The 13,416-nt window shown below is 45.0% G+C and overlaps 2 protein-coding genes and 2 long non-coding RNA genes across 5 annotated transcripts; 3 read left to right on the top strand and 1 right to left on the bottom strand.

Annotated features, from left to right (window-relative positions):
- Positions 1 to 29: 29 nt before the first annotated feature.
- nup107 (nucleoporin 107) lies at positions 30 to 6,965 on the bottom strand. Of its 2 annotated transcripts, XM_061807999.1 has the most exons (28): positions 6,878 to 6,958; positions 6,462 to 6,559; positions 6,249 to 6,331; positions 6,038 to 6,133; positions 5,762 to 5,856; positions 5,535 to 5,664; positions 5,355 to 5,458; positions 4,722 to 4,837; positions 4,597 to 4,645; positions 4,395 to 4,466; positions 4,234 to 4,322; positions 3,876 to 3,951; positions 3,687 to 3,800; positions 3,409 to 3,499; positions 3,242 to 3,321; positions 3,119 to 3,178; positions 2,891 to 3,036; positions 2,767 to 2,815; positions 2,632 to 2,701; positions 2,449 to 2,564; positions 2,121 to 2,310; positions 1,952 to 2,058; positions 1,772 to 1,874; positions 1,143 to 1,285; positions 696 to 821; positions 514 to 627; positions 273 to 440; positions 30 to 200 (listed from the first exon to the last, which is right to left on the bottom strand). In XM_061807999.1, exons 2-28 carry the CDS (start codon positions 6,470 to 6,472, stop codon positions 93 to 95), a joined length of 2,706 nt encoding a protein of 901 aa, XP_061663983.1. In that variant the 5' UTR covers positions 6,473 to 6,559; positions 6,878 to 6,958; the 3' UTR covers positions 30 to 92. The 2 variants fall into 2 exon arrangements, with proteins under 2 accessions (XP_061663983.1, XP_061663984.1); XM_061808000.1 differs by lacking the exon at positions 6,462 to 6,559 and having other exon boundaries at positions 6,878 to 6,965.
- LOC133493988 (uncharacterized) lies at positions 496 to 2,247 on the top strand. The gene is made up of 5 exons (XR_009793232.1): positions 496 to 635; positions 758 to 855; positions 1,022 to 1,145; positions 1,776 to 1,984; positions 2,108 to 2,247. It is a non-coding gene; the product is annotated as an uncharacterized LOC133493988 (long non-coding RNA).
- On the top strand, positions 3,792 to 4,767 carry LOC133493989 (uncharacterized). The gene is made up of 3 exons (XR_009793233.1): positions 3,792 to 3,931; positions 4,308 to 4,549; positions 4,627 to 4,767. It is a non-coding gene; the product is annotated as an uncharacterized LOC133493989 (long non-coding RNA).
- A 410-nt stretch (positions 6,966 to 7,375) lies between the features above and the next one.
- On the top strand, positions 7,376 to 13,177 carry slc35e3 (solute carrier family 35 member E3). The gene is made up of 7 exons (XM_061806096.1): positions 7,376 to 7,968; positions 8,570 to 9,012; positions 9,667 to 9,777; positions 10,516 to 10,674; positions 10,761 to 10,843; positions 11,357 to 11,441; positions 12,571 to 13,177. The coding sequence occupies exons 2-7, from the start codon at positions 8,605 to 8,607 to the stop codon at positions 12,670 to 12,672; spliced, it is 948 nt and encodes a 315-aa protein (XP_061662080.1). The 5' UTR covers positions 7,376 to 7,968; positions 8,570 to 8,604; the 3' UTR covers positions 12,673 to 13,177.
- Positions 13,178 to 13,416: the final 239 nt, after the last annotated feature.

The raw sequence follows: 13,416 nt of genomic DNA, 5'->3' as shown, positions 1-13,416 counted from the left end.
GTGGCAATTGTTCCATTAAAAAAAATAAATTGTTGCAAAACAGATTTTTTTTTATTCAGAAAATATGAACAAACAAAACAATCCAAGGGCCCTCACGGCTGTAACTCGTAGCCGAGCGGGTCGAGTCCTTGGTCCAATAGCGACAGGGACGACTCCCTCAACTTCTGAAGAAATCGTCTCAGCTCGTCTTTAGAAAACACCTGAAGAGGCGCAAAGCAATCGTTAGCCCTAAATAAGACGCAAAATGGCGAAGAGAGTCACAGCGGGGTCACCTTGTAGAGGCCGTGATGGTCGGCGGAGATGATGTCGGCGAGCCGTAGCGCCTCCTGGTGTCTGGAGGAGCTCTGCAGCACGCTAAGCAGCAGGAAGCTGAGGCGGGGCAGACACAGCGAGCGTAGCACCAACATTTGGTGGCTGCGCGCCGCATCCTGTTCGGAATCCTGACAAAAGCGTTCAGCAGAGCGTCAAATATCCTTCCGGCCGGCTAACACGGAGGGGAAGCCGTTTGCCGACCTGCACGTTGTCCACCATCCACCCGCCGTCCACAAACAGCAGCACGTTGTAAATTCTTTCCTTCACGTCTTCGGTCAGGACGTCCAAGCGGGCCGACCAGGCGGACAGTGCGGCCTGATGTCGTAAGTGCATTTTTAATACATCGTACCTCTCAAAAACATCATTTCCTCTGGTGTGCATACCTGGTACTCTTTCTCTCTCATCTCATTGGCTACTTGCTCCGTGAATTTCACTTCCGGTGCAGGCGTTGGCTTCTTGGGGGCGGAACTGCTGTGGCTGAACCAGTCCGTGAAGGCTTCGTGGGCTTCCTGGAAGAACATTTCCTCTTCAACAATAACTAGGGTCTGTATGAATTTCTGGACGTAGCTCTGTCTGCATGCATTGTGTTCAATTACAGAATATATGAAACTTCAATGTTAATTTTCATTTGTAAGGGAATGCACAAAGTTTGGCTGAACATTTTGGTGTTTTCAATGGGTTTGATTCTCTTTTGTATCGCCCCAAGCAGGAAACTTCAACTGAGTGTGACAAACTTTGCCGCGTATCTGGAGAACTGTGGTGCGTGCGACAGAGCAAGGACTAAATATTACTCCAGAAAGTATAAGTCTTGCATCACGGCGGACACCGACCAGGTAGGCTCTGATGCACAGATGCTCTCTTATTGCGTTGTTATCTTCGGCGGGTAGAGGCGACGTCTGGCAGTAGATTTCTCGCATGGAATCCTCGGGAACTTTCGAGAAGACCGCCTTGGCCGCGTCGTGTTTCTCCAGAGCTGCGATGGGGACAGACGGAAGAAATGCATGAAGATTATAAATAACACAAACTCCCATGCTTGACTTTCTTTCAGTGTCTTGAAGTATATTTGGACAGCTTTCAGTTTTGAAACATTGGAGTATTTTTTTTTTTTTTTTTTGTGCTAAAAATCTAATAACATGTGCGAAGTTCTCGGGTTTATAAATTGGAATGATGATGTCGACAAAAACAGCCAAGTTTTCGACACTGAAGCTCTTCAAATGTTCAATATAAATGAAATGTTAATAATTCAGTTATCCGCATCTGTTACGAAGTCCACTGAAAATGTTAAATGGTTACCAGTTTTAAACTGATCTCGTATCGGTGGTTGGATTGGGGGAAAAAAAGGTTGATGGCGATGCGCGTAAAAAGTCGGTTTTTGGCTATGAATTACACTTCGCACACACAGTAGTGTATTTAATTTCGGAAACAACTATTTTACTCATTTTAATCCTTTTTTCCTTACCCAGAAATCTTCTCATGATTGCGTTGGACTGCTTCAGGGCTTCAGCCCGGTGGGCGGGGTCAAACAAAAGCCAGTCGATCACGTCGATCTTCTTCTGGTCGTCCTGTACGAGCGCAACACAGCTCCGGTCAGCCAAACAACGGAGATCACCGCTCGCCGGCTTTCAGCATCAAACGCGACCTTTGTGGTTCCGATTTCCAAAGTCTGCCTGTGGTGCGTGAAGTCGGCGTCTTCTCTGTCTCCCACCGTCTCCACCACCAGTTTGGTGACGGCAGCCACATCCAAACCTACGCAAACAAAATGACGCTGAATGTGGCCGTCGCCCTCCGCCGCCAGCTTCCTCTCTTACCGGCCTCCGTGGCGAGCTGCAAGCAGAGGGGACGCAGCTCCGGCTGGCTGACGGTCTCCAGGAAGGCGGCGTACTGAGCCGTGGCCAGGTCGGCCGGCAGCTGGCTGACGTAGCTCGCCACCAGGTCCGTGCGCTGGTCGCGGATGAGCAGGGTCACGTACGCCTTCAGCACGTCCACGCACACGTCCTCCTTCAGCGCCGACATGTTAAAGATTACACATGGCATCACCCCCCACCACATAGAAAACCTTATGTTTTGATAAAGAAAGATAATGTAAGTTAAACATCACACCCTGCAGATGTCATCTCGAGGATTCCGCTTGCTTACCTTCAGGGTCAAACCCAGGGAGCGGAAGAACAGCAGCAGGTGACTCATAAAGCGCAGCAGGTGCGACGGAAGCGCCTTGGACGCTGTCAGCCAATCCCCAAATTCCTCCAGAAGACCTGCAAGACACATCTTGCCAGTTACGCGAGGTCCTCCGAAGGCTCACGGGTGGGGGGTGAATCTTACCGTCCAGGTCTCCCAGGATGATAAACTTCTGAATGACATGATAGTGTTCTTGCGTCTCCTCAAGCACCCTCTGCACGCATCGATGATGTGATTTCAGCGTTCAGAACGACCAGTCCCATTCAGTTCGTGACTCACCTTTGACTCTGACGCTTGGAGCTCCTCAAACACCTTTTCCATCGTCCAGCTGAGGCCACAAAAGGGAGGGACTTGCTTCAGTTGACGAGCTTTGTCTTTGTGTGTGTGTGTGTATATATCGTACTTGGCTTCCAGGTATTCCCGCGGCAGCATCTCCACTTCCTCGTGGGCCATACCCAACGACATCAGATGTTTTTCCACCAGCGTGTCCACCATCACCCGGAAGTACGCCCACACGCAGTCCTCCCACGACTCACACACAGCCAAAACCTAACACACACAGAGACAGACAATTAGCTTAGCATGTTAGCACATTCTTGAAAATTAGAAATGTTCGATTGGCGCATCTTACTGGTTTCAGATTTCCACTTAGGCTAGCATAGATGGCCCGCTCATATCTGTTGATCTGCTCCTAAAGAACACACACTTTAGTACACTTTTGAGAGTTCTTGGAACTTCTCGGCGGTGTGCGGACCTCCTCGGCCATCCTCCAGGTGCAGGCCTTCCAGATGCCTCGTTGAGGATTTCCTTCAACCGGCTGCAGCTCCACGCTACCTGCAGAGAGGAGACAAACGTACTAAAGAAAGCTCAAGGACGTGACCCTGTGAGCTCTTTTGTTTTGTGGAAGGGGGGAAAAAGGACCTGAGTTGATGTTGGGGTCATGATAGAGCTTCCAGCCTTCCAGGGTGGCTGCTCTCCAGGCCTGACCGCAGCGCGTGCACAGCCTCTGAGCCTTCGCACGTGGAAAAAGAACAACATGAGAGCTTTCATTATTATTTTTAAAGAAGATTGTTTTACATGAACCGATGGACTAGGTAAAAAAAACAACAACAAAAAAAAAACATCTGTGTCACAGGTAACGGGAACTCGCACATTTTAAAATCAATCAATTTTGTTGTTCGCGCTCTCCCTTTAAATACCTCCTCGGTCATGCCGGCCCGGATGAGCGTGAACAGGTTCTTCAGCAGGCGGACGTCGTCTTCCCGGTCCAGGTCCACAAGGGGGCGCTGCTGGCGGAGGGGTGCGTCCGGGTCCTGAACGCAAACGCGAAGATGTCACCGACCTGGGGTCGGGGTCGGCGCCGGCGTCGTGAAGGCAACGGGCCTCACCAGCTCAGTGACCAGAGGGACGGTGAAGACGTTGGTGCTCTTGCTTCTCAGCTTCAGTGAGTGCAGCGTATTCTCCCTAACACACATAAACACACACTTTATTGCTGCTCCCTGTGTGTTCAAGAAGCAGTTTAAAATTTTCAAAATATCACAATGCCAATTTCTGTCATCCCCTCTGTGACGTTCACTTAGCATTGAGCTAGTGGACGTATGCTGATGTAGGCTTTTTTTCTACTACAAAGCAATCATTTAAAAAGTGATTTTGAATAAGTTTATATTGTATATTTTGTGTGTAGTTTATTTTTTCCATATCAAGGTAGAAAAAAAAAAAAAAAAAAGTAAACAGGCTGGAACTCACCAGCAGACATTTTTAGCATAATATTCAATGTTGTCTGAAAAGTCTCCCATCTGATCCTTGGCGATGCTCTCCAGCCAATCCACGACCAGCTGGCGGTGAGGAGGGAGGTTGCCGTGAGCGACGCACGTAAACGACAACACTGGCTCAAAAGCGTTTGTCACCTGACTTTGACGTACGACGGCGTCGTGCTGGAAAAGCTGCTTCACCACCATCTTCTCGCTTTCGCTGGGAATCTGTGCACAGAATTCAACCATTTGAACCCACCTAAAAGAAATTCCCGTGGAAATTTTCCACCCAGTGGCAAGCCTAACATCAAGTGAGCATGTTGCCGTGACAATATGTTTCACGTCCGCAGTCACTCACAGCAGCGTCGACAATCATTTCGTCTTCCAGGGCCAGTTGGACGCGATCCCTAAAAAAAAAAAAGAGACAGGGACGAGGTGGTCGCATCGAGTCCCGCGCGAGGCGGGAAGCGGCGGTCTGTCCACCTGTAGAGTGAGGAGACGAGCCGCCAGGAGTTTGTCTCCTGCTGCAGGAGCCACCGCACGCCTGCCGTCTTACTGTTCGGACCCGCCCGCAGCACCAGCGGCTGGAGCGCTTCCACCTGAAACACCGAAAGCAAGACGTGGACTCAGGTCCGTTTCTACGAGCCACACATCAGCCTCATTTTTTATTCCTTCCAGCAAGTCCTGAGTGGCAAAAATTGCCACTAAATTTCAAAAAAGTCCAACTTGGATCAACGTCACAAACAGACGTGGGTGGTAACGTGTTACATTTTCCAAATGACATTCACTTGAGTAATCTTTTCCATAAAATGTACACAGTAGTTTTAATGGCACATACTCTTTACTTTTACTTGAGTAGTTTGGTTGAGAATAAACGGTAGTTTTACTTCATTGGATTGAGCTACATTCCACTGGCTACTTTTTATTTTTATGATACTATTATTGTGACTTCCACCAAGGGTTCCATTTTGCTACTCAGTTTCACCCATCCAACGGAACTACTAGTGACCTTTGACCCCATTTGAGCTATCACGCTGAGCCAGCAGAAAAAAAAAAAAAAAAAAAAAATCAAAAAAGGCAAGTCAGGTCACGTGACTCCCATTGTTGCTTAGTGACCTTGTCCTGGCAGAGGGTCTGGTAATCCTCCAGAAGCTCAAAGACGGCAGACGAGGAGTGTTTCAAAAACGAGGCGAGGAACTCTGGGAAAAGACCGGTGGCCGCTGCAAAGACCAGAACCAAAGCATTAAAATGGAAACAGCGGTGTGACGAGCGACATGGCGTGTCGGTTTCACTCACCGGCCTCTCCGGGGTCGTCGTCCTTTAGCAGGGCTGACCTGAGGAAGGTGACGTCCTCCGTAAAGAAGGTGCTGTTCTCCAAACTAGGCGACTGGTATATGCTGTTACTCCATCTACTGTCATCCAAATTCTACACACAGCAACAAGGTTCTTGGTCATATTCAGCAATTTGTGAGTCATCTAAATGGTTAATCATCTTCAGAGGTGATTTTGTTTTGTTTTCTCACCAGACTGCCGAATGAGTTTCTTGGAGTGTGCGTGGAGTTCGAGGTTCGGCCCGCGGGAGTAAAAATGGCAGATACGTCTGGAACCCTGGGAGTCACTGGAGGGAGAGGATTTGAAATTAAACCGGAAATGAGGCTTGGGGAACATTTCCAATCAATTTCTGAAAAAAGGGAAGTCCGGGAGATGAATTTTGGGAAACGAGCAAAAGTATAAAAATATTCATTTTAGGAATTTATGGAAAGTTTCCAACCCTAGAAATTCCCGTGCGTTAGCCCTACCGGCTTGTCTGAAGAGTGACGCGGGCGTGTTCCTCAGCCCGGAGCGGGCCGGCGTTACCGTGGCAACGATGGGACTGGTGTTGCCAGATGAGTGGACTGAGATTAGCGGTGCTCAGGAAAATAAAAAAACCAGTGTGACAAAGCCAAATGGAGTCAGGCATCATCAATGTCACTCGCTCACACACGCACGCACAAGAATTTTCCAGGATACACGACACTTTTCGACTCCTTCGACACGCAGCGACTGACACCACGTCATCTCGGACCACAGGAGACAGGAGCTCACTTTGACCCCTAAATAGCACGTAAACACCAAAACAGTCAGGACCATTTTTGAGACGAAATCACTTTCACCCACAAATATATCAAAACAATTCTCAGGTACAATGTACAGGGTGTCCCAAAATTGACGGCAATCATCTACCATTTATTCATTGATGGAAGTACTACTGATGCTTTTTGTTGATAGTCTTATGAATTGAAGAATGATATTTGAACCGTCATTTGTTGACACGGGACAACCTATAAGAACGACAACGACAAAAAGATATACAGAGGTAACTATCCTATTCCGATCTTATTTCTTTTTTTATTGAGGTTGATCATTCTTAATGACGCTGTATACAAGTTAACCACTGTTGTAAATAGGGTATTAGCCTGTTAGCATCTCCGAGCATTGTGAACGGGAACGGCGTTAGCACGGTTAGCATCTGGTAGCGTATTCAAATAACTTGTGGACGCTTCAAAAGCCTGAAGAACACACCGATGCTCTCTCAACACGGTTGACGAAATCTTAAAAGACGTAACTGTGTGAGGTTTAAAAGGTGAAAATGTTCGTACCAGTCCATTTTAGCAAGTTGCCACTTCCCGCTTCACGAGGTTCAACTCGCTTCGTCTTCTTCGTGGGAAGACTAAGGTAACGCACTTCCTTTAAGAGAAGCATCACGAATGTGTTATAACGTTTGGAAATTCATGTAAAAATACATTCCATCTTGCATGTTTTCTTCGTAATCGTTCTACAAGATTAAAATGAATAAAAACTCATTTGGAGGCTTTATTTTATTAGTTGTATTTGTTAAGTCGTTCGATTTGACTACTTTGGTGGTGTCGATATGTGCCCTGCGACTGACTGGCGACCAGTTCTGGGTGTCGTCCGCCTTTCGCATGAAGTTAGCAGGGACAGACTCACGCGATTCCTGTGAGGATAAGTGGGTAGAAAAATTGATAAATTGGTGGACTTTTGCTGGCGTGTGCGCTCACGCCTGTTGGTGTCGCTGTGGTTGAAACGCAGATATTTTATGTTAAAGAAGAAGTAAGGCAACAAACGGAAACGTTTCATTAACACAAAATAATGACAAAATAGTTTCAAACTATGGGAAGTCAGAGGAAAGGACGACACTTCTGCAGAATTCAGAAAAAAAAATCAAGGGATGAGACGGAAGACAAGAAAATGTCTTTATTTCTTACAAGAGAATAGAGCAGACAAATAATTAGTAAAATATCTGGAGTTTTTAAGGCAACAGACATGGTTATTATTTCACTTTCAGTTATATAGGTCCAGTTCATTTACTATGTTTGAATTTTTAATTGCACGCCACACTCCAAACGACTCGATAGCGGCAGTGGACGTAAACCGTTATTTGCCAACCGCCATCAACCACCGAGAGAAGAAGAAGAACCCGGAAATGGAATACAGAGCAGTCTTTCTTCCAGAGTTTGAAATCCGGACCCTGAGGGCCGAAGTCTTCAAGTTCGGGGGTCGAGCTACGCGGCGTTCAAAGTTCCCCCCCAAAAATCCCAAACGCCGTGGAGCTGGTTCGGGGCTTTCCGATTTGAGCATCACGGGAAAAGACCTGTAACTTTCACCACGTTTTGCCCGACCCGGGGATAGTCAATGGGACAGCAGCTCATGGAAAAGATGAAGACCTCAGGTATTAAAAAAAACAAACAAAAAAAAAAAAACTTTTTCTGGCTGCGTGGCAGAATTCCGTCTTCCTTGTCCACTTCTCAACCGATCAGCGTTTGAATTCGAGGTCACTGATAAACACTTGAGGCCACTTCATTGCCTGCCAATGCAAAATCCCCAATTTTTATCCGAGATGTAAATTGGTAATGAACAGGGAGGCAGACAAAAAGCAATTTTACAGGTTGCTCAAGAGTTTTTTTTGGAATAACTGGAGCTCCATTTAGACTTTTCACAAGTCCATATTTCTGTTATGGGCATGGAGTATTTGCAAACTCGAGTTATTCCCTTTAATTCTGGACTGATCACTGACTAAAATGCAAAACAACAATCACAGATTTTCAGTTTTTCCTTCACACTTCTTTTAAAAACTGACAAGGCTTTCAATATTATGTGTTGAGTCTTTTGTACATTTTTAAATACTGGCAGTGACTTGACCTCCGTCACACACGTTCCTCCACCACGCCACGTTTACACAAGTCCTGTGAGTGCAAATTTGAATCTTGTTCTGTTTGTTGTTGTTGTTGTTTTTTTTTTTGTTCTCCCACCCACCGGATGGACCCGTGCAGTTTGAACGTGTTGTTGAGAAAACCTCGAGCGCATCATGGCGGCCGAGAAGCTGCCGTTCAACCTCTCGGGCAACGGGCGTATCGCGGCCGGCCTGCTGGCCAACCTGCTCTCCTCCATCTGCATCGTGTTCATCAACAAGTGGATCTACGTGCACTACGGCTTCCCCAACATGACGCTCACCCTGGTCCACTTCGCGATGACCTGGCTGGGGCTGTACGTGTGCCAAAAGATGGACGTGTTCTCGCCAAAGAGCCTGCCGCTGCGCAGGATCGCGTGGCTGGCGTTGAGCTTCTGCGGCTTCGTGGCCTTCACCAACCTGTCGCTGCAGAACAACTCCATCGGCACGTACCAGCTGGCCAAGGCCATGACCACGCCCGTCATCATCCTCATCCAGACGCTCTACTACAAGAAGACCTTCTCCACCAAGATGAAACTCACGCTGGTGAGTTTTATTTTTGGACCTTTCGTTGAGCTGCCACTCTGACCTATCACCTTGACTTACTTATTCACTGGCATGAGTGGAAATGTCATGAATCGATTTCCGCCCCCCTACTCACCTCAAAAAAATAAACCCTCCCCAAGTCTTTGTAATGTTTTTTTTTTTTTTTTTTTTTTTTTTTTAGCATCACATTTCAATATGATCAGTGCATAGTGTAAACATGATCCTAAAAGTTAAAGTTTGGTAGAATCGTTGCATAAAGTACCTCGACACCAGTGCTAAAATGTTACCACATTTGCACTATACACATTTTGTAAATATCACACAGCAAAGAAAGTCAAGAAATGGAGCATTTTTTTTGGACGCCAAGGTACTGTTGTACTGTTTTTTTTTTTTTTTTTTTTGTACCAGTCCACTGTGGCTCGTGCACCTCTTGGCAGAAATCACAATATGTGCACACACACATTGTGCCCCATCTTTTAGGGTGACAGCGCAAAACAATGAATACATTCCTATTTTCTCCTGCGACACAAAGCAAAGAATCGACCGAGCGATGGATGGGAATGGGGGGAAAAAAAAATTGTTGGGGTACACGTCAGTCAAAATGTAAATCTTGCTCAATATCAGCTGTCTTGTTCTATGTTTGAATTTGCGCAGGTGCCGATCACTTTGGGCGTGATACTGAACTCGTACTACGACATGCGCTTCAACGTGCTGGGAACGCTTTTCGCAACGTTGGGTGTTGTGGTGACGTCGCTCTACCAAGTGGTGAGCGAGCAAAACTCCCGATTCTGCTTTTCTCAAATGAGCAGCGGTGGCAAGTGGCAAAGTACACAAAGTGTCTCACTGGACTTGACGATTCATTTTTCCAGCAACTTTTTAATCCTATATTTGAAAACGGGCATGTGTACTTTTCACTTCTTACGTTGTCAAAATAGGCTCGTTCCTTTTTTCAATCTCTGTACATGACATGACATTAAAAAAAAAAAAGACCGAAACAGATTCAGAGACGGAAGATACTTGCCTTCCATTGCTTATTTCAGAGAATTGTTTGATCTTGTCAGCTTTACAGATAATTTGTCGCAAATGGTTTGCTTAAAAAAGACACCAGCTTCCGAAGTTGAAAAAAAAAATCATACTTTTTTGTTGTGCCAAAAATCAAATTGGGTCTAGTATTTTATTCATGGTAAAATATTTATTTCTGCTTTTGTACTTAATTACATTTTAGTCTTTTTTTTTTAACTTTTAGTTGAGTGGAACCAGTACTTCTACTTAAGTTTTGTTTTTTTTTTTTTGTTTTTTTACAACTATCTTTTCTACTTAAGTGCTAGGCTAACCCTAGCACCTCAGCAAGTGTATTTCATTTTTTAAAATTCTTTTATTTTTATATTGATTTCACAATTTGGATTGAAACGTGAATGTTTTACTTTTTGAAATGTTTTGTTTATTTATTTTTTTTTTGGGGGGGGGGGAAATAACAAGCGCTCACCTGTGTGTGCGTTTCAGTGGGTCGGAGCAAAACAACACGAGCTCCAAGTCAACTCCATGCAGCTTCTGTACTATCAGGCCCCCCTGTCGTCAGGCTTCCTGCTGGCCGTCATTCCCTTCTTTGAGCCGCTCACGGGAGACGGAGGAATATTCGGACCGTGGTCTCTTCCCGCTCTGGTCGGCTCCAACGCACGTCGGCGGCATTTTCGTGGCGAACGTCGGGGCTTTGCTCTCGAGGTTGACGCCGTCGTCTCGTTTTCCAGGTGACCGTGTTTCTCTCCGGGGTGGTGGCCTTCCTGGTCAACTTGTCCATCTACTGGATCATTGGAAACACGTCGGCTGTGACGTATCCTTAAGTCGGGCGGGGGGTACCCCATTTCCAGTCTGCTGTCTGTTTATACGTGAAAATGAAAAATGTCCATTTTGCGACACTACATGCTTTCTACAATGGGTGGCAAGCGAGAGGTTAGAGTACGTATTTGCTACAGAGATATTACAAAGAACTTTTGTTGAATTGGGAAAATATGTATAATACTTACAACTAAGATAGTGCCACTTCATTTCCTAATGAATAAGAACTGTTGAGTTACAAACAGTAAGAATTGCCAATTTGTTATTGTTTTTTTTTTTTTTTGTGGCACTCGTGTATTTGGGGTTTGGCATTGGCTAATTCACCTACTGTAGTTAAAAAAAACAAAAACGCTGGCATTCAAATTCAAACTCAGAATTTCAAATTCAAAAATTGAGGATAAGTGCAGCGAACCTCCTTCTCCAATTGATTTTGTTGTTGTAATTTTTCTGGCGAGGGTTTTGGAATCGTGTTGACTTTCCGAGTTTGCCCTGACTCCAAAGTTTGCAGCTACAACATGTTCGGCCACTTCAAATTCTGCATCACCCTGGTGGGAGGCTACGTGCTCTTCCAGGATCCGCTGTCACTCAACCAGGTGAGACTTCTGCCTTACTCTGAAATATGTTTTGTGCCACACAGTGACAGCTCCACTTAGGAGTGATCCAGTCATGTGATGTCTCTTGGTCAATTAGTATAATTTTTTTTTTTCTGAGTTCATCCATTTTCACAACGCTGTCGCCCCGCTACTTTCCCATTCATTGTCTTCGTGCTCCGCGTGTGACGACAGAATTCCGTGTTGTGGTTATTCGGTGTGCCCCCAAGAATAAAAAATGTACTCGACAGCGGCAGTGCGGTGATGTCACAAAGCTCCTCCGACAGCTGAGGCGCTGCCAGAGTAATTTCTCAGCGCTATTTTTCCAGACTTGCACTGGAAATGGAGGGTGTCATAATATTTGTGATGTCACACCGCTTTGAGCTTTGGGACAACAGAAATGTCTTCAAACAAGACTTCCCTCCAGGAGGCTTTCAAAGTGCTCCCCCAGCCTGAAACCTCAAAACGGCTTTTGTGGAACTGAAGCTCCCCAAAACTAGAAAGTACTCTTAACAAGTGTTGAGGGAACTGTTTTATAAAATTTATTTCTGCTGGTATTTTAAGAAATGTCTTTTTTTCTAACCACGAGTCCCACAAAAGTGATGCTGAGAAGGAGCAGCAGATGACCTCCATCAAATTAAAGCTTGAAATCATAGAAAAACACGAGTAAGCTGTACATTGAGTCGACTTGGCAGAGCAGTACAAGTGTAGTGCTTCTACGATATGCACTAAACTGAAGCAGAAGTAGTCGAAAAAAGCTAAGAGCCAAGAATTATTTCAAACCCAAAGACTGTTGTTCATGAAAAAGTGGTGAAAATGTGGTTAAATAGGCAAAAAAAAAATCAGTTCAGCCAAGAGAAAATGATTGCATTTTATGTTACTACTTTATTTTAATAGGGCACAATATTAGCTTGCGCATGAAATGCGCTTTAGAAATAATTTTGCTTTGTTTTATGACCATACAGTGCTATTTAGAAAAAAGGTTACAAAAATTGATGGGTGTTTTTGGGTGGGGGTGGAACAGATTGATGGAATTTCCATTCATATCAATGGGGAAAGTTGATTTGAGTTACAGGGCAACTAATATCCATGCTGCTGTATGTGAATATCTGCGGTTCCATGTCGCCTTCAGGCTTTGGGGATCCTCTGTACGCTGCTGGGAATCTTGTCGTACACTCACATCAAGCTGGCCGAGCGAGAGGAAGGCAAGAGTCGACTGGCTCAGAGACCGTAGACCCCCCAGGTTGTCATGAAGATGCTGGAAATCCCAGGAGGAACTCTTTGAAAAGAAAATGGATCTTTATATTATTATGAGTATTTTTGACAGCAAAGTTGAGGATCCTCGCAGGATGGAGTATGTGGCACTTCTTCCACGGTGTTTTGCTCTAGAAGAATCACATTTGGACACAACGAAAGGCCTCCCAACACAAGATAAGCAAAGCGAGCAGAAATAACGGAGGACGAGTTGTAAAATCAAAGTCTTTTTCACTTCAAATAATTTATCATTGTTCATCGATAATACGTTTGCCAGCAATTCGTAGTGACAGGCACAACAGTTCGATTGTCTTCCACTCGATTTAGGAATGAATATTTTGTGTCTATCTTGTCAGTTTGGGAGTCAACTGAGAGAGGATTCTGAATTTAGTATACCGGATAAATCAATGTTTTGTCTGTGTTTTTTTTCTTTTTTTTTTTTACAGTAAGTGACTAGTTGGCGCAATAAAGGCGATGAAACACCAGTCTATTAGAAAACTATATCTGTGTGTCAGCATTTCACGGGCATAAATTGATCAACAAAGACTACAATTATTTGTCACAAATACTGAATTTTGAGACCTAAATTGGATAATTTCCAAAGGCACACCTGACACACACTCACAGCATACCACATCTCTGGATTATTCTGGGTCAAAGTCATATTTTTCTTCAATGTTGTCATATAATTAAACATTCCAAGTCTAACGTCAATGTGGAGTTA

The sequence above is a fragment of the Syngnathoides biaculeatus genome, chromosome 20 (assembly GCF_019802595.1).
Source record: "Syngnathoides biaculeatus isolate LvHL_M chromosome 20, ASM1980259v1, whole genome shotgun sequence".
Taxonomy (NCBI): Eukaryota; Metazoa; Chordata; class Actinopteri; order Syngnathiformes; family Syngnathidae; genus Syngnathoides; species Syngnathoides biaculeatus.
Note: the sequence above shows the minus strand (reverse complement) of the source record. Positions and strands in the feature narration are given on the sequence as shown.